Source organism: Bos mutus, chromosome 8, assembly GCF_027580195.1.
Source record: "Bos mutus isolate GX-2022 chromosome 8, NWIPB_WYAK_1.1, whole genome shotgun sequence".
NCBI classification, from domain to species: domain Eukaryota; kingdom Metazoa; phylum Chordata; class Mammalia; order Artiodactyla; family Bovidae; genus Bos; species Bos mutus.
In genome coordinates this window covers 100,859,575-100,879,005 of record NC_091624.1, presented here as the reverse complement: position 1 = coordinate 100,879,005, position 19,431 = coordinate 100,859,575, and the positions used below count along the sequence as shown (strand labels likewise).

At 49.8% G+C, this 19,431-nt stretch overlaps 1 protein-coding gene and 1 pseudogene across 1 annotated transcript in view; one reads left to right on the top strand and one right to left on the bottom strand.

The window, feature by feature from the left end:
- Positions 1–19,431, top strand: part of SCARA5 (scavenger receptor class A member 5) — a 134,102-nt gene that overhangs the window by 105,083 nt on the left and 9,588 nt on the right. The window contains exon 8 of the mRNA XM_070375996.1: positions 15,776–15,970. Coding sequence (XP_070232097.1) covers positions 15,776–15,970 — 195 coding nt within the window. The remainder of the gene's footprint in view (positions 1–15,775; positions 15,971–19,431) is intronic.
- On the bottom strand, positions 15,441–15,534 carry LOC138989017 (U6 spliceosomal RNA; annotated as a pseudogene).

Below are 19,431 nucleotides of genomic sequence, written 5' to 3'. Positions count from 1 at the left end.
CCGACGAAAGGTCCACTTTGGGCCCAGGCTTCCCTGCTGCCTCTGCTCTGCTCTCACTGAGCTACTTCCCTTAGAGAAAATCCTGTTTTTCAGAATCCCCGATTTCCTGAGAAGGAGAGGGGACAGGCGGGCTGCAGAGCAGCAATCCTGAGATCTGAGTGCCCTTCTGACCCAGCCATGTGGCCTTGAGGTCACCCTCTGAACCTCTCCAACCGCAAGTTCCTCTTTTCTCCTCTGCTCTGTGCACGATCTGGCCCTGTCGGCATTCCGCTTTGCCAAGAGCCTGTATTAAGCTTTCCGAAAACAAATCCAGTGACTTTTCCTGAAAGCTTCCAGCGACCCCTTCCAGGAGAACTTCAGATTGCTCCATGCAGAAAGCCGGTCAGTTCCGATGAATCCGAGCCGCCCTTGGTTTGATGGCTTTGAATAGATCCAAGAAGCCTAGGAAAAACACGAAGCTGGGCTCCTTTAAGAAGCCAGGGGGTGAAGTGGGGGAGTGTGGTGGGAATAGGGGGGCTGCCTGAGAGCCTCTGATGTTCCCAGCCGAGAAAACAGAGGGAAGAGCTGAAGCTTGGGCCCTGGGGCAACGTAGCCCCCTTGGAGAATCTGAGATCTCACAGAGAATCAGGATGCTGGGAGGTCACTAACAGGCCCACTAGGATTTGTGTTCTGGGTTTCCCAGGTGGCGCAGTGGTAAGGAATCCATTTGCCAGTGGAGGAGATACCTGGGTCACGAAGATCCCCTGCAGAAGGAAATGACAACTCTCTCCAGTGTTCTTGCCTGGAGAATCCCATGGACAGAGGAGCCTGTCAGCTATGGTCCATGGGGTCACACAACAGTTGGAGATGACGTAGCCGCTGAGCACACAGTATCTGTGTTTATTGCATGAACCATATTCAGCTGACACCCATCCTCCTGGGGGCCTGGAGGACCACAGCATCCCCCTGTCCTTGGCAAACAGCTGGTGGTTTCTGGGATCTGCCCTGAAGAAAACTTTTAGTAATACAAACCTCAGACCGAAGGTGAGTGAGGCATTTTCTACAAAAACAGTGCCTTGGAACCACTGAAGAATTGAAGTTTTAGTCTTTGATGTGGGTTTTGTTTGAAGAAAGCTTTAAGTTGAGACATACATTAAAACCAGGAATGGTTAACGTGTTTATTGAGAAAGCAACTCAACCAAGTCAGGAATTGTTCGTAATCCCCGTGACCCTGTACTCAGTCATCTTAGGTTGGGTGGTAAAGGTGCTAGAGGCAATAGCTTAAGCCAGGGAGGTCCCACCACTGTGTCTTTTTGATGTAACTGGATCGGAGTTAGCTGCCACTGCGTTCGTTTCACGGCTGCACTTCCCCTCGTGTCCTTTGACCATGGAAAACTGCCTCAGGGATGTACTTGGAACCAATTGTTCAGATGGGCTTATTTCCCCTGGTGCTGAATTTCAGCCGCTCTTCCAAAGAGTGCTGCTGTGGAATTCTGAGGGAACAAAGAGGTAGGCAGAGCCTGTGGACACATCCCAGGAGGTCCTGTGGATGCTGTGGTCGGGGAGGGATGGCTGGTTGATTCACTGACTTAGAGGCTGGGCGAGTCCCTTGCCCCAGTGCCTCTGTTCCCACCAGGATCCTGGGGGCTTATATGGCGAAGCGAAGGGAAGCGAAGCGAAGTCGCTCAGTTGTGTCCGACTCTTTGTGACCCCATGAATCACAGCATGCCAGGCCTCCCTGTCCATCACCAACTCCCAGAATTCACTCAAACTCACGTCCATCGAGTCGGTGATGCCATCCAGCCATCTCATCCTCTGTCATCCCCTTCTCCTCCTGCCCCCAATCCCTCCCAGCATCAGAGTCTTTTCCAATGAGTCAACTCTTCGCATGAGGTGGCCACAGTACTGGAGTTTCAGCTTTAGCATCATTCCTTCCAAAGAAATCCCAGGGCTGATCTCCTTCAGAATGGACTGGTTGGATCTCCTTGCAATCCAAGGGACTCTAAAGAGTCTTCTCCAACACCACAGTTCAAAAGCATCAATTCTTCAGCGCTCAGCTTTCTTTATAGTCCAACTCTCACATCCATACATGACCACTGGAAAAACCATAGCCTTGACTAGACAGACCTTTGTTGGCAAAGTACTGTCTCTGCTTTTGAATATGCTATCTAGGTTGGTCATAACTTTCCTTCCAAGGAGTAAGCGTCTTTTAATTTCATGGCTGCAGTCACCATCTGCAGTGATTTTGGAGCCCAGAAAAATAAAGTCTGACACTGTTTCCACTGTTTCCCCATCTATTTCCCATGAAGTGATGGGACCAGATGCCATGATCTTCGTTTTCTGAATGTTGAGCTTTAAGCCAACTTTTTCACTCTCCTCTTTCACTTTCATCAAGAGGCTTTTTAGTTCCTCTTCACTTTCTGCCATAAGGGTGGTGTCATCTGCATATCTGAGGTTATTGATATTTCTCCCGGCAATCTTGATTCCAGCTTGTGCTTCTTCCAGCCCAGCATTTCTCATATGTTAGAAGAACTCTTTACGGTGTATGTCATTGTCCCATTTAACAGATAGGGAAACTGTTCTGAGAGGTTAAATTACTTGCCTAAGGTAGAGCTAGAAAGTGGTGGACCCAGTGCACAGGCAGGATTCAATGATTTAGAGGGACTTCCCTGGTGGTCTAGTGGTTAAGACTCGATGCTCCCAATGCAGGGGGCATGAGTTTGATCCCTGGTCAAGGAACTAAGATTCTGCATGGTGCAGCAAAAACAAAACAAAACAAAAAAGAAAAAAAGAGAGCAAGAGAGAAATGAAGATTTGGGGGACTTCCTAGGTGGCCTAGTGGTCAAGACCGTGAGCTTCCAATGCAGGAGGAATGTGGGTTTGTTCCTGATTGGGGAACTGAGATCCCACTTGCTGCACACCCAAAAATAAAAGAAAACTAAAAACAAAGAGCAAGGATTTAGAATACACAGATGGGGAAGCAAGCATTCCAGCCAAGCGTCTCAGACCTTGAACTTGAAAGAGAGCAGAATGGAGAGAGGAAACAGGGAAGGGTGGGGACAGTATGAACGAAGCCAGAGGGTGTGGAAGAGCCTTTTTAGGAAAGGCCAACAGTCTTTTTTCTTTGTTTTTTTTTTTTTTTTAAATTAGACTATTTATTTTGTATTTGGGTATAGCCAGTTAACAGACAGTGTTGTGATGGTTTCTGATGAACAGCAAAAGGATTCGGCTGATACATACACATGTATCATGTATATGTGTACATGTATCTGTTCTCCCCCCAAGGGCTTCCCTGTGGCTCAGAGGTAAACAATCTGCCTGCAGTGCAGGAGCTGCAGGAGACCTGGGTTCAATCCCTGAGTCAGGAAGGTCCCCTGGAAAAGGGAATGGCAACCCACTCCAGTATTCTTGCCTGGAGAATCCCATGAATGGAGGAGCCTGGCTACAGTCCATGGGGTCGCAGAGTCGGACTTGATGGAAATGACTTAGCATGAGCACATTCTCCGTCAGACTCCTCTCCCATCCAGGCTGGAAAGGCCAATAGCATTGGTCATGAACCCTGCAGGTAAGGCAATGGTCCGTGAAGGGTTTAGAGGAATGCCGTGTGAACATCAGTGCCTCCTCACTGTTACCTATGTAACAGAGTAGGGTTTTGGGATCATGGCCTTTCTCCTGGCTCTACAGCTTTTCTTGCTAGTTCTAAAGGCCTGTTGACCCTCTCTGACCCCTCACTGCCCTTTGAGAAGCCCAGGAACAAATGCAAAGCAAAGGACTCCGCTCTCTGCCCAAGCCGCCCAGTAAATTCCTACAAGTCCAGTTCCCAGCAGAGCTTCTGTTAGCAACATCCTCCCGCAGTGATGGGAGTGAACCCCTGCTTCAGGACTGGGCAGGGAAAGCACTTCATTTATTATTTGATCAGACACATTTTTATTGAACACCTGCTAGGAGCCAGCCAGCCATGACTAGCATTGTTCTTGTTCAGGCGCGCAGCCGAATCTGAGTCTTTGCGACCCCATGGACTATAGCCCGCTAGGCTCCCCTGTCCATGGGATTTCCCAGACAAGAATACTGGAGTGGGTTGCTATTTCCTTCTTCGGGGGATCTTCTCGACTCAGGGATTGAACCTGCATCTCCTGCATTGTAGGTGGATTCTTTGACTGCTGAGCCACTGCTGAAGCCCCACAGGGCATTAGAGAAACAAAATCAGCCAAGACAAACTCCTGGTTTCTAAAGATATGCAGTAGAGTTGAGGGGGCCAATGGGTGAGTCAACAGTTAAGAAAAAATAATCCAGCATAAAAAGGACAGTGATAATTGGGAGGTACTTCTGCTATTCTTTCTGCCCAGTAAGTAAACCCCTCCCTCAAGCAAAGACACAGTACAGTGACCTGTGGGACTGCTGGACTGGAGACCACGTGTGGTCACTTTATCACAGGACCTTGAGGAAGTCACTTTCCTTCAGAGTCTCAGTTTCCTCATCTGTATAATGGGTATCATACCCACCACCCCGGAGGAGGACTGCTAAGATCAAATGAGACCTAAGAAAAATGCTTTGAGGAGGCATAAAGCACCATATTTAGAGTCAGTTAGGGTTCAATTCCTGGGTCCGGAAGATCCCCTGACCTTCCTGGGCATGGCATGGGCCTGGCAACTCACTCCAGTATTCTTGCCTGGAGAATCCCCATGGACAGAGGAGCCTGGCCAGCTACGGTCTATAGGGTCGCACAGTTGGACACGACTGAAGCAACTTAGCATGCACACCCACACCATTAGGAAATAGCATTTTATAAAGTGCACCCACAGGCCAGACCACAGTTTAAAAGCAATGCCCTCCAGCAGAGCCTGGCTGGAAATTCCTTAGGCTTGTGGAATGACTCCTGTCCTTCGCATACGGACCACATTTACCGTGGATGTCAGGGGAAAGAGCAGTGCCCTGTCTGGACAGCACAGAGCCCTCATGCTGCAGGCCAGCTGGGGGGCACGGAGAGTTCTTTCTTCACAGGGAAGAAAAGTTCAGCCTCCTTAAAGGGCAGCCGGTCTAGATTATCCCTGGGGCTCCGCTCTGCAGCTGCAGAGCATCAGAGCCTATTTTCCCAGCCCCACGTGTTTATTTCTGTTCCCCACAACCTCCTGTCTTTTGACTTGTTTTGCTTTGGCAGGGTCTGGAAGGCAAGATAAACAAACCTAAAGGAGCTGTGAGATTTCAAGATTATGCCGGGTTTCCCCTCCTCTTGTCTCTTGAGAAGCAAAGTTCCCTGGACTTTTGGGCCCTTCTGATGCATATCCCAGCAGGGTCTGGGGTACTTAGAGATTGGTTCTGTTCCGGGAGCCCCTCATCCATTCATTCATCCAGTCACTCACTCACTCAGTACCATTTGTTGATGGCAGCATGTCAGGTTTCTGCCTGCAAGTGAGGCTACGAGTGGGAACCACAAGAATGTTGAATGCCTGTCTTCTCCAGAGATGACTATGGTGGGGGCATGGGAGCTGGCTGAGCGAACGGTGCTAGGCGATTTCTCATGTGTGGGGGCCATGGGTCAGGGAGGCCCTCCTGGAGGAGGTGGCATTGATGTGCCTTACAGCAGGGGCCCCCAGCCTCCAGGATCTAATGCCTGATGACCTGAGGTGGAGCCAATGTAATAATAATGGAAATAAAGCACACAATAAATGCACTTGAATCATCCTGAGACCATCCCCTCCCTCCTCCCAGTCTGTGGAAAAATTGTCATCCACGAAACGGGTCCCTGGTGCAAGCGCATGGCAACCCTCTCCAGTATTCTTGCCTGGAGAATCCCCATGGACAGAAGAGCCTGGTGGGCTGTAACCCACTGGGTCGCAAAGAGTCAGACATGACTGAAGCGACATAGCACGCACGCCTGCACCATTAGGAAATAGCATTTTATAAGGCACACCCACAGACCAGCCTACAGTTTAGAAGTGATGCCCTGCAGTGGAGCCTGGCTGGAAAAAGGTTAGGGACCACTGCACAAGACCCAGCTACTGTGAAGTTGTGTAGCCCAGGCTTTATCCTAGATCTGTCCCCTACAGCAGTGCTTTTAGCCCTGGCTGGACATTTACAACACCTGCCATCTGTTCAGAAATTTCCCTTCCCCACTTTCCCACTGGTTGATCTTTTTTAAAAAAAACTTTTTATTTTATACGGAGGTATAGCTGATTAGCAATGTTATGATAGTTTCAGGTGGACAGCAAAGGGACTCAGCCAACCATATACATGTATCCATTCTCCCCCAAACTCCCCTCCCATCCAGGCTGCCACATGACATTGAGCAGAGTTCCCTGTGCTAGACAGCAGGTCCTTGATGGTTATCCATTTTAAATAGAGCACCTCCTGGTTGATTTTGAAGCACTCAGGTGATTCTTAGAGACATCCTATGGCCAGGAACTGCTGATGTCCCAGGCTCTTTCTCTTACTCCTAAAGACACGCTTTCCTGCAGCTCCAGAGGACTGCTGGGAGACAGATGAAAGGCACTTTTCGTGTGGAGAGGGAAATACTTGTCTTCGGTGTTCAGCCGGCTCTGTGGTTTGGAAATGAAGGGCCTTTGCTCTCCTCCCCGGCTCCACTTCGGAGCAGCTATGTGACCCTAGGCAAGTTATTTGACTCTTCTGGGCCCATTTCTCCTCTGTTCAGTGAAGGTCATAATGACTAACTCATGGAGCCGTTGAGAAGAGTAAATGAGCAAAGCCGTGGTTAAAGCACTCTGCCCCAGGCCTGACATGCCGCCCCATGCAGGCACTAGGTGTCCATGAGTTCCCTTCGTCATCCATCCTTGACTTGAAATCTCTCCCTGGCAGAATCCACCTTTGTTGTCGCTGAGTTTGGGATGGTTCTAAGCCAGGTGCAGACAAGCCCCATAGGCAGTGGGTAGTTCTAAAGGGTACCCTAGCTCTCAAAACCAGTTTCCAAGATGATAGCTACTAGTTGTTGAACTGTCCTCCCAGGCCCACGGAGAGGCAGAATAATGCAGCCACTCCCTCGGCTGTGCTCCCACCAGACGCTAGAGAAAGACAGTCGGCATCTTGCCCCCTCAATTATAACCCTGAAACCCGAAGTAAATAGAGTAAAGTAAGGTAGGGAATAATTGGATGAAAAAAACCCTGGAGCCATCCAGAGATGCCAGCGCCCCGTGAGTGAAACCAGATGCAGGTTTTAAAATCCTGGAATGGATTCCCCAGAGATACTGTCAAGTTCCCTTCCATTCCCAGAGGCAGAATGAGCAGCTGTCAGGCCTGATACAGAGTGGAGAGGAATGCTGTATATGCAGTGGGAGAGGGGGGCGGGTTCAAGGCCAACATTGACATTCAATGCCAAGGCCAGGGCACCTGGGGTAGACCCAGCCTGCTTTGTCTAGGACCTTGCTTTTCCTACCTATATGTCTACAAGGCAAAGAGAACAAGGATTTGTTTTGAAAACAGAATCCCTACATACTAGATTTGTGCTGGGAGCCCCCGAGTGGCCTCAGCCCTGGCTCACATTCCTAGACCTTTCCGGAGCAGTCTTGCCTAACGAATCACATCCAGCTTGCATTAGTGAGTAGAAACTTGCTGACAGCAGGAGCCAGTCTTCTGCCTACGCCCCTGTCCCCCTCCCCTCCCAGGCTAAGAAGCCAGGAACTGAGCCCTGGGGAGAGCAGAGGAAGTTAGGAGGAGATTAATCCAATTGGAGGGCTAAGCCTGCCCCACCTCCCCCCCATCATTTCCCCCACTCCCCAAGCAGCAGGCTTGCTTTGCAACAAGAGTCTCAAGAGTATATCTTGGGGACTTCCCCAGCAGTACAGTGGTTAAGACTCCACGCTCTCAATGCAGGGGGCACAGGTTCGATTTCTGGTTAGGGACTAAGATTTTCCATGCTTCACTGCATGGCTTTTTTTTTAAAAAAAAAGGGATATATCCCTGATGGGGCCACTGGTACCCAAGCCATCTCCATAAGTCATGAAGATGTCTCAGAGCTGACCACAGGTTGCTGGGCAAAGTGCAGGCTGGTGGGTGGGGCTCACAGTGATGGGTGTCCATGACGGGCCAAGTCCTTGACATGCGTACTTGCTCCCAACCATCACCATTTCCCCCAATGTAAGGAGAGGTAAGTAGAGAGCGGTCCCATCGCGTCTTTAGTGGAGCCAGAATTGAAACCCTGTTTCTAAGTCCAGAATCAGCCTCATGCCACTCTCCCCTGCTGCCTCCCCACAGGGATCACCATGCTTCCCTCCATCTGAGTTCCCCACCCAACTCAACACCCAAGAGGCGAGTAGCTAACCAGCCCTTCGATGGGTGCATGGGATCACAGGTGCTGTCTATGGGCATTTTTGGTAACAAGGACCAGAGACTCACTGGGTCACTTCAAGTAATGCGGGTATATGGTAAGGACACCCAGGAAGACTTCAGAAGACTAGGGTTTGTAAGACTGTAGGCTTGCAGAGCTTGGAACAAGGTCTTTAGAATCCAAGACAGTTCTGGTGGCCTCAGGACCAGGGTTCATGTCTTCACTCTAGTGTCTCATGTCCAACATGGCTTATTCATTCCACCTTCCTTGCTTCTTTATACTTCTGCTCAGCTCTGTGTTACCCCTTCTAGGTTTCTGCATTATTTGTGGTGGTTTGTTGTTGTTGGTCAGTTGCTAAATCTTGTCTGACTCTTTTCGACCCCATGGACTGCAGTGTGCCAGGCTCCCCTGTCCTTCACTGTCTCCTGGAGTTTACTCAAATTCAGGTCATTGAGTCAGTGATGCCGTTCAACCATCTCATCCTCTGCCACCCACTTCTCCTCCTGACCTCAGTCTTTCCCACCATCAGGTTCTTTTCCAATGAGTTGGCTCTTTGCATCAGGTGGCCAAAGTATTGGAGCTTCAGCTTCAGCACCAGTCCTTCCAATGAATATTTAGAGTTGATTTCCTTTAGGATTGACCGATTTGATCTCCTTGTGATGGTTAGAAAAGCCCAAAGACACTGTGGCGATTACCTAGAAGAAGCTGCATGTGTCAAACAGTGGTGACATCTGTAACCCACAACTAAGTGTAAAGAAGTTGTTGCTAGAGGTATCTCCAGAAAATGCAAAGGCTTCTTCATCCATATATCATATTTTGTTCTTCTTCATAGTCTGGCCTCATCTGTGCCTGAGGGGCCACCCTGTTTAACTGAGGGGCTAAGAGCATACTTGAGGTCTTGGTGCAGGACGGTGGATGAGAGCCTCATTGTCAATCCCAGGAGTGGCCTGGGTAGTGGGCAGGGTCAGCAGAGCAGGTCAGAGAATGAGGAGGTGGGTTCCATGGTCTGGTCCTGCAGCTAGGCAGAAAGCTCCCAGCAGGGCTTAGAACTATTGAAGCGCTGGAAAACTTGCTGGTGAAATGATTGAACCCTTTGATCTGGGAGAGAGCAAGGAGCTCACCCAGCCAGAAAGGGCCAGTCTCCTGCTCTGGGTTTCCTATTTCAGCTTCCTCTCCTGTGGTTACCCAGCCAGACAAAAAGTGATGCTGTTGTTTGAGGTTGTGATGGAAGGGACTCTTCTCTGTCTGCTGCCTTGTATAAAAAGGCAGATCCTGGACTTTTCTGGTGATGTAGTGGATAGGAATCTACCTGCCAGTGCAGGGGGCATAGGTTCAATCCCTGGTCTGGGAAGATTTCACATACTGAGGAGCAACTAAGCCCATGCACCAGAGCTACTGAAGCCTGTGCACCTAGAGCCTGTGCTCTGCAACAAGAGAAGCCGCTGCAATGAGAGACCTGGACACCACAGTGAAGAGCAGTCCCCACTCACCACAGTTAGAGAAAGCCTATGCAGAGCAACAAAGACTCAGAAAAAAGCAGAGGAGAATCTGTGACCCCAAATCTGGAGCTGTAGGGGAAACAGAGCAGTGGAGTGTCCCTGCTATGAGTGGTAACCAGGAAAAACTCTGCCCAGGACTTAGTGGCCAAGGGCTTGGGACAGGCTGTCAAGTTAGCAACTCCCCATTCATCCTCCAGGTGTTCAGTGAGGAGCGGTGCTCGGTGTTTCTCTTGAGCTCAGGTCTCCCAGAGCAGAGGTGGAGTGTGGGCAGAACTCTTCCTGCAGATAGCAGGGTGGGAAACCCAGTGGTGGTCCCTACTCTCCACCTGCAAACCGTGGGCACATGTCCAGGTAGATTCCAGTCTGCAGAGTAGACTGAACAAGAGAACAGATGTCATATCCTCTTCACTCAGGGGGTTCCCTTTGTGAATCAAACTCAGATATCCACTTGGGAACTGCTTGGGCACGGTGGGTTCTTCAGGGTTGCGTGCCAACATTTTGCTCAGGAAGGACTTCCTGGGGCTTCACTGCGGTGAAAGGTGAAGAAGGAAGTGGAGACCTGTTGGTCAAGGGCAGCTGTTAAGGGAAGTAACATGAAGTTGTGAAAGCGTGAGGACCTTTGTCCCCACCTGAGCCATCCCCTCTGTCTACTGGGTTAGGAGTGTCTGAGTTTTATTTTTTTTAAATTTTCTTTTTATGAGGACCATTTTTAATGTCTTTAGTGAACTTGTTACAATACTGCTTCTGTTTTATGTTTTGGTTTTTTGGCCCTGAGCCATGTGGGATCTTTGCTCCCCAACCAGGGATCAAACCCAAACCCCCTACCTTGAAAGGCCAAGTCTTAACCACTGGACCACCAGGGTAGTCCCAGTGCCTGGGTTCTGAACAATCCGAACCACTGCCTTCCACCTCCCTCTACTGTCCTGTACAGAGAGAGGCATCTCCTTGACCCCAAACAGCCAGGCACACTCCATGGGGACCACTCTGGGTGGATGTCTAAGGAATTAGCTCGCTGGACTTACAGGAAGTATAACGGGGCATGTGGGGTGGGGGGCATTGGGCACAGGCTGACGCAGCCTCCTGGACACCTCCTCTCATTCTGTGGGGCTGACACAGCTGTGGGGTGAGCGCATTTCCCAGTGGTGGTGGTTTGCTTGGTGGGAAAGCGTTGCTCTAGGGCAGAAACTGCTGGGAAAAGGCAGAGTTTACACCCTCTGCCCACAGAAACCCAAACCTCTTAGCAAGTCGTGACGTTCGTCTCAGGCTGGAGAGGAAGTCAGCGCTGGCTTCACTGGGGGGTTCCCCAGGCGGATTCCCGGAGGTGGCGTGACAGCTCGGCCTGGGTACGGCCTGCCTCTGGCCGCCCCTGTAGCTCTTAGGGCAAAGCAGGCCAGGCTTACTGTTCGTGGGACTGCCCCTTTAGACTGTCTGAGTCCCTCATTGGGGCAGTTAGCATCATAATCAGATCAAATCTCAGCTTATGGTTTTCCTCAGGGCGGTAGCCACAGGGATGTGCTCCTGTTAGGGGGAAGAAAGGATTAAAAAATTATAGCTTAGAGACCTCCCTGGCAGTCCTGTTCTTAAGATTTCACCTTCCAATGCAGGGGGTGTGGGTTTGATTCCTGGTTGGGGAGCTAAGCTCCCATATACCTCAAGTCCAAAGAACCAGAACAGAAAATGGAAGCAATATTGTAACAAATTCAATAAAGACTTAAAAAATGATCCACATCAAAAAAAAAAAAAAAAAAAAATCATAGCTAGTGCTATGTTCCATAAGATGGCGCTAGATCAAAATTTGCCTCATTGATTTTTTTGGGACCTGCAGTGTCTGCTGACCCCGTGGGCAAGGGACTGTGTTCAGCCTCCATTGTAGGGAGAAGTCCTGGATCTGGGGGACCTGGGAACAAGTGACAAGGGACAGGCTTCAGTGCTTGATGAGTCAACTCTGGTGTCTGGTATCTGGGTGTGCGTGGGTTGGGGGACACACACATCCCTGAGACTGATGGGGGCTGTCACCTTGCTTGGCGTGTGGGGAGCATGGGGCAGAAACAGTCTTGAACTTGATGTTCTGAGCCGCATAATTATGGTTACCGTATGCTTCCAATGTTTTGAAGTTGTCCTGTTTCCAAATATTCTTTTGCCACTTCCATATACATTGAAGCCTCCTGGGAACTCTAACATTTCAGCATCCAAGTGACACTTTCCAGATTTCCTTCAGCACTCGCTATAATCACATGTCAGACCACATCCTTATTTTCTCATGTAGAATGTATGGTCATCGAACCAACAGCTTGAGTTCTGGGTCCAGAGCCCTGGGGTCGTCCTACCGAAAGAAGAAGTCAGTGTGGGGAGTGAGTAGAAGAGACAAAGGTGTAATAAGGAGGGTGTTGGAAACATTGGTAGCCATGATGCTGACTCTCCATTCAGGCTCCCAACAAAGTCACTGGCTGTGTCCACTAGACAGGACCTGCCCTCCGGGGTACGTGCTATCTGAGTGTATTCATTTGTGCATGCTTTCACTGGGCCCAGCCTGGGCACGTCTAAGTACCAGGCCCTGTATCAGGCTATGTGACCTGGCCTCAGAATTCTCCCAGTGTCCTAAAGAGTCAACAGGCAACTGTTACACGAAGTGATAAGATATGTCTGCAGCAGGGGTCTTGGATGGGAATGGGTGACCACAGGAGGCTTTTTTTGGGAGATGTGACATCCAAGCTTGAGATTTAAAGGACGTGAAAATGTTAGGCCAGAGTACAGAGCAGCTTTTTTCCTAAGATACAGGGGTCCGTGTTCTCCCTCAGCTCTTTCAGGTCCCCACTCAAGGTCTTCCTTGTCTCCCCATCTGAAATGGCACCCCCTCAAGCTCCATTCCCTTCCTTGTCTTCTTGTCTATGATGGCACCTTCTACTCATCCCCTTCTCTGTCTCCAAGATGGTGCCTCCATGCTCCATTCTCTTCCTTGTCTCCCCATCCAAGATGGTGCCACCTGACCCTCCATTCCCTTCCCTGTCTCCCCGTCTAAGACGGTGGCCCCCACCCTCCACTCCTTTCCTTGTGTCCCCAGCCACACTGGCGCCCTCCATGCTCCATTCCCTTCCTGTGTTTCTGTTCTTGTCTCTGCACCATCACTACGTGGCCATAGTTATATTTGAATTTGTTTCCCAGCTCTGTGACTAGTCTCCTCCACTACAATATAGTCCATGAGGGCAGAGACTTTGTTCACGGATCTATCCATCGCTCCTACAACAGGACCAGGCTCCTAACAGATGGTCAGTCACTTATTTGGCAAGATGAAGAAGTGAGTACAGTGAGCGAGGCTAGCCAGAGCGGAGGATAAGGGGGCATCTCTGAACGTCAGCTGGGCTGCCTGTACCGCACCACACTTCTTCCTGTTATTTGGACCTTGAACTCGGCCTCGCCTGCTCTGGGATGCACAGCCTCCTCCTGCCACTCTCCCTTTACTGATGACCCCACACGGAGACTGCCATTGGCAGCCTCCTGGCCTGGCGTGGCCCACGGCCCACGGTGACAGGGTGCTGACAGAGGCGAGGCAGGTCTGGGAGAAATCAAGACTGACATTTCAGCCTCAGCCAACACGCCAGGGCCAGACGCCCAGTCCGGGCCAGGCTGTGTTTGTGGCTGCTGGCTCCAGGTTGGCTTGTCATGACGGCTCCCGGGTGGTGTCTCTGTCTCAGACCTGGCCTCTGAGTCCCGCTGTGCTCATTGTTTTCCATCTGGAGGAGTCTCTGCTCTCTTGCTCATTCTCAGCCTCTTCTGATAACCTGGCTGGAGTTTATAAACTCATGTGCAAAGAATAGTCAGGGATGACGGATGCATGAGTGCTCAGTTGCTCAGTCATGTCAGACTCTTGGTGACCTGTATGAACTATAGCCCACCAGGCTCCTCTGTCCTTGGGACTTTCCAGGCAAGAATACTGGAGTGGGTTGCCATTCCTTTCTCCAGAGGATCTTCCTGACCCAGGGATCGAACCCGCATCTCTTTCATCTCTTGCACTGGCAGGAGATTCTTTACCAGCTGAGCCACCAGGAGACACCCCAGCAATCCTCCTTATTGGTATTTACCCAAATGAATTGAAAACTTATGTCTATACAGAAACCCGAACATGAATGTTTGTAGCAGCCTTATTCATAATTCCTTCCAAGATGCCCTTCATTGGGTGAATGATAGTTAAACCATAGTACATCCAGACAATGGAACATTATTTGGTGCTAGAAAGAAATGAGCTATCCAGCCATGGAAAAAGGAGCCTTAAATGCATATTACTACATGAAAGAAGCCAATCTGAAAAGGCTACATACTGTATGATCCCAACTGTATGGCATTATAGGAAAGGCAAAGCTATGGAGACAGGAAAAAGATCAGTGTTTGCCAGGGGCTAAGGGTGGGGGTTGGGATGAAGGGATGGAGCACAGAGGAGTTTTTAGGTAGTGAAACCATTCTGTAGGATACTATGTTGGTAAATACAGATGACACCACCCTTATGGCAGAAAGTGAAGAGGAACTAAAAAGCCTCTTGATGAAAGTGAAAGTGGAGAGTGAAAAAGTTGGCTTAAAGCTCAACATTCAGAAAACAAAGATCATGGCATCCGGTCCCATCACTTCATGGGAAATAGATGGGGAAACAGTGGAAACAGTGTCAGACTTTATTTTTCTGGGCTCCAAAATCACTGCAGATGGTGACTGCAGCCATGAAATTAAAAGACGCTTACTCCTTGGAAGGAAAGTTATGACCAACCTAGATAGCATATTCAAAAGCAGAGACATTACTTTGCCAACAAAGGTTCGTCTAGTCAAGGCTATGGTTTTTCCTGTGGTCATGTATGGATGTGAGAGTTGGACTGTGAAGAAGGCTGAGCGCCAAAGAATTGATGCTTTTGAACTGTGGTATTGGAGAAGACTCTTGAGAGTCCCTTGGACTGCAAGGAGATCCAACCAGTCCATTCTGAAGGAGATCAGCCCTGGGATTTCTTTGGAAGGAATGATGCTAAAGCTGAAACTCCAGTACTGTGGCCACCTGATGCAAAGAGTTGACTCATTGGAAAAGACTCTGATGCTGGGAGGGATTGGGGGCAGGAGGAGAAGGGGATGACAGAGGATGAGATGGCTGGATGGCATCACTGACTTGATGGACGTGAGTCTGGGTTAACTCCAGGAGTTGGTGATAGACAGGGAGGCCTGGCGTGCTGCATTTCATGGGGTCGCAGAGTCGGACACGACTGAGCGACTGAACTGAACTGATGTTGGTGAATACATATTATACATTTGTCCAGACCATAGAATGGACAATACCAAGAGTGAACCCTGGTGTAAACTCTCTACTCTGGGTGGTTACGACATGTCTCTGTGTGTTCATAGATTATAAAAAATGTACCATTCTGGAGGCAGGTGTTGATAGTTGGGGAGGAAGCTATCCATGTTGGGGGTGGGGGGGGGTCTATACCTTCTTTCTTTTTTAAGTTTTTCCTTTTTTCATTTCATAGGATATCTAGCATCACCAAATGTAAAGGGAAAAGCCAGTTCTCACATTTTTATTTAGTGCTATAATTACTAAATTTGGATTTCACCTTGATCTTGAATAAAGTGATTAAATAATGATCAGCAATTAGCAAGAATTTATGCAATCCATGCAGAAATTTGTATTAGATTTCTATTGTAGCTGTAAAAAAAAAATTATAGAATGCTTCATGAATTCACATGTCATCCTTGCTAGTCTTCCCTGTATCGTTCCAGTTTTAGTGCATGCACTGCCAAAGCCAGCACTGTTCCTGCTTTTCAGTTTTGCTATGAACCTAAAACTACTCTGAAAAAAAAAGTATTAAAAAAGGTGGAGAGAAGGGCAGGGGTGACACCATGGTTTCTGCTGGCTGCCTGCTTGGCCTTCACTGGAGCCCCAGCGTCCTCCCCACGCCGGGTGGTGATGAGGAGCCGGGGAGGGTTCCTGGGGGGCACTGCTGTGTCCAGGCTCGGGGGAGTGACCGTGACCCTGCGTTGCTCCTGGCAGGTGGCGTGGAGGCGGTGATGGTGCGGCTGGTGAACGGCTCGGGCCCGCACCAGGGCCGCGTGGAGGTGTACCACGAGCGGCGCTGGGGCACCGTGTGCGACGACGGCTGGGACAAGAAGGACGGGGACGTGGTGTGCCGCATGCTGGGTTTCCCCGGCGCAGAGGACGTGCACCGAACCGCTCAGTTCGGACAAGGTAGGGCGCCCACCAGAGGAGGACGTGGGGCGAGGGACCCGAGTCCTAGGCCTGCCCTCCCATCCGGGGTCCCCTCGATGGCAGTCCTGCCGAGTGCCACCCGGCCTCCACCTGGGTCCTTCCCACCCTGGGGGGCCCGCAGCCTCCAGCCATCCGTCTCCAGACAGTTCTGACCGTTAGAACATTCCTTCCTTCCCTCGAATTGGACCCCCTTTCTCTTTTTGTCTCCTGCTGGCCTCCACTGTTGTGGACTGAGTGTCTGTGTCCCCCTACCCCATCCCTCCCCAGCCAAATCCATATGGGCTTCCCTGGTGGCTCAATGGTGGAGAATCCGCCAGCAATGCAGGAGACACAGGTTCCATCCCTGGGTCAGGAAGATCCCCTGGAGAAGGAAATGGCAGCCCACTCCAGTATTCTTGTCTGGAGAATCCCATGGACAGAGGAGCCTGGTGGGCTCTAGTCCATGGGGCTGCAAAGAGTCAGACACGACTGCGTGACTGAACAACAACGTATTCATATGTCGAAATCCTGACCCCCAATGTGATGGTATTAGGAGGTGGGGCCTTTGAGAGGGTGTCCAGGTCACAAGTGGAGCTCTCATAATGGAACCTTAGTAAAGGAACCTAAGGGTGCTCTGCCCGCTTCCGTGAGGACACACAGGAGCCTCCTAGTCTGAAGGGGGCTCTGCCTAGAACCTCAGCATCCGAGCACACAGGCACTCTGACCTTGGACTCGCATCCCCCGGATCTGTGAGAAATAAACATCTCTTGTTTACAAGCCGCCCAGTCTGAGCCCACGAAGACAATCGCGCTCACTGAAGCGCTCTTGTGAAATCTGTTGTGACAGCTGGTGGAGAGCAGCCGATTGACCCCAGCATCCTGGCCTCTGGACTGAAAGGCCCAGTGCGCAGAGAGTTCAAAGGGTCCAGCTCCACAGACGACAGCCCACCGGGGGCGAGTGCTTCCCCCCACCTGAAGCTGTGCCCTGGGTCTCAGCCTGTTTTCTGCAAGGAAAGCTGCCATCTTTGTTTGCAGGCGAAACAGAAGTGGGGAATCAGTCCTCACTTTCCCATTTTCGGCTCTGATGAGGACTTCTCCCTAATATGTGGAAGCAAAACGTTTTAGGGGGAAAAGTCATACATTCTTTTAGAAAAGCTGCACTAGGCCACTTGACTGTCATAGGAAGGGTTAGCCTAAAACTCTTCCATCCTCCCTTGATTTAAAAAAAAATGTTTTCTTTAATTATGAAAGTCTGATAACACTTTTACAGAAGACTTGGAAAATACAGAACCAGGTTATATATAGTTCTACTTTATTTTTTAAAGTAGATAAATTAAGATGTTTAGTTGGAGTTTCAATATCAACCTCTCAAAAATGAATAGAACAAATACTCAGAGAAGTAGAAGGATATGATAGATCTGAAAAGCACTGTGAAACCAATTCAACATACTTAACATTTATACAATTTTCACACAAAAGTAAGATACAAATTCGAGTTCCCATAGAATAAAAACTAGGAGACACTGGAACATATCTGGTTTCCCTTATTGCTCAGACGGTAAGGAATCTGCCTGCAATGCAGGAGATCCTTCCTTGATGTTTGTATCCTACGGCATGAGGGGAAGCCCTACAATTGTCACTCAAGCCTTTTTAAAATTAATTTTTACCAGAGTGTAGTGGCTTTACAATGTTGTATCGATTTCTGCTGCTGCTGCTGCTAAGTCGATTCAGTCATGTCCAACGCTATGCAGTCCCATAGACGGCAGCCCACTAGGCTCCCCCGTCCCTGGGATTCTCCAGGCAAGAACACTGGAGCGGGTTGCCATTTCCTTCTCCAATGCATGAAAGTGAAAAGTGAAAGTGAAAGTGAAGTCGCTCAGTCGTGTTCAACTCTTCACGACCCCATGGACTGTAGCCTACCAGGCTCCTCCATCCATGGGATTTCCTAGGCAAGAGTACTGGAGTGGGGTGCCATTGCTTTTTCCAATACATATACATATATCCCCTCTTTTTTGGATTTCCTTCCCATTTAGGTCACCACAGAGCATTGAGTAGAGTTCCCTATGCTATGCAGTAGGTTCTCATTAATTATCTATTTTATGTATAGTATCAATAGTCATATATATGTCACTCATGCTAAGTCACTTCAGTCTCGTCCAACTTTTTGAGACCTACAGACTGTAGCCCACCAGTCCAGGACAATCCTCTGTTCATGAGATTCTCCAGGCAGGAACACTAGAGCAGATTGCCATGCTCTCCTCCAGGGGATTTTCCTGATCCAGGGATCGAACCTGCAAGTCTTACATCTCCTGCATTGTCAGACAGGTTCTTTACCACTGGTGCCACATGGGAAGCCCTTATATATGTCAGTCATAATCTCCCAATTCCTCCTACCCACTCCTCTTTCCTTCTTGGTATTCATACGTTTGTTCATTACATCTGTATCTCTATTTCTGCTTTCAATAGGATCATCTATACAATTCTTCTAGATTCCACATATATAAAAATATTGTATATTAATGCCACTGGAGTCTTTAAATCAGGCGGTGGAAATCCAGACTCGATTCTACATTTGCATCAGATTTGCACCATTAAATATGAATATGAAGTGGCTCAGTTGTGTCTGACTCTTTGCAACCCCATTGACTGTAGCCTGCCAGGCTCCTCTGTCCATGGGATTTTCCAGGCAAGAATACTGGAGTGGGTTGCCATTTCCTTCTCCAGGGGATCTTCCCGACCCAGGGTTTGAACCTGGGTCTGCCGTGCTGCAGGCAGACTCTTTACTGTCTGAGCCACCAGGGAAGCCCTAAAGGTGAACTGTGGCCCGACCTCCCCATCATTGTCCAGTAACTTAGGTCATGTGATATTTGAGACCTGGGCAGGTAGGCAGGCCAGGTGTTACTCACAGGTCCACAGAGGGAAATGGGGCCTCCTGTCCCAGCTGCACTTCCTTCTTCCCAGAGCAGCTTCTGGCTCCTTCCATGGGCAGGCACTAGGCTCAGCGCAGGGATGTGGAGTTGTCTCTGACAACATAGTCTCTGACCTCAGCATGTTCAGTTTAGGGGGAGGTGGACATGTTCACAGATTCTAAACAGCATGCAAAGGGCTCGCCTGCCCTGCCAACTGTGGGGCGGGGCGGGGCGGGGGATGCCCACCTCTCCTGGCAGAGGGCGGGTTGCGCCTCAGGTCCAGATGCCCCTCTGACCACAGATTCCCTTCAGAGAGGTGCCCAGACTCCTGACCCCAGTCAGCTCACCCTCAGCCTCACGGAGTCCCCCAGGCTCCCGGCCTCAGCCCCGCCTTCCATAGTCTCTGTTTCTCTTACAGATGTGCTTTCTGTCCTTCCAGGCAGGACTGCAGACCTGTCCCTCCCCTTCCCCTCACCCACTCCCCTGTCCCTCCTCTGTTGAGTCCCTGGGTCCTACAGATTCTACCCGTGTCGACCTCTTGGGCCCTTGACTC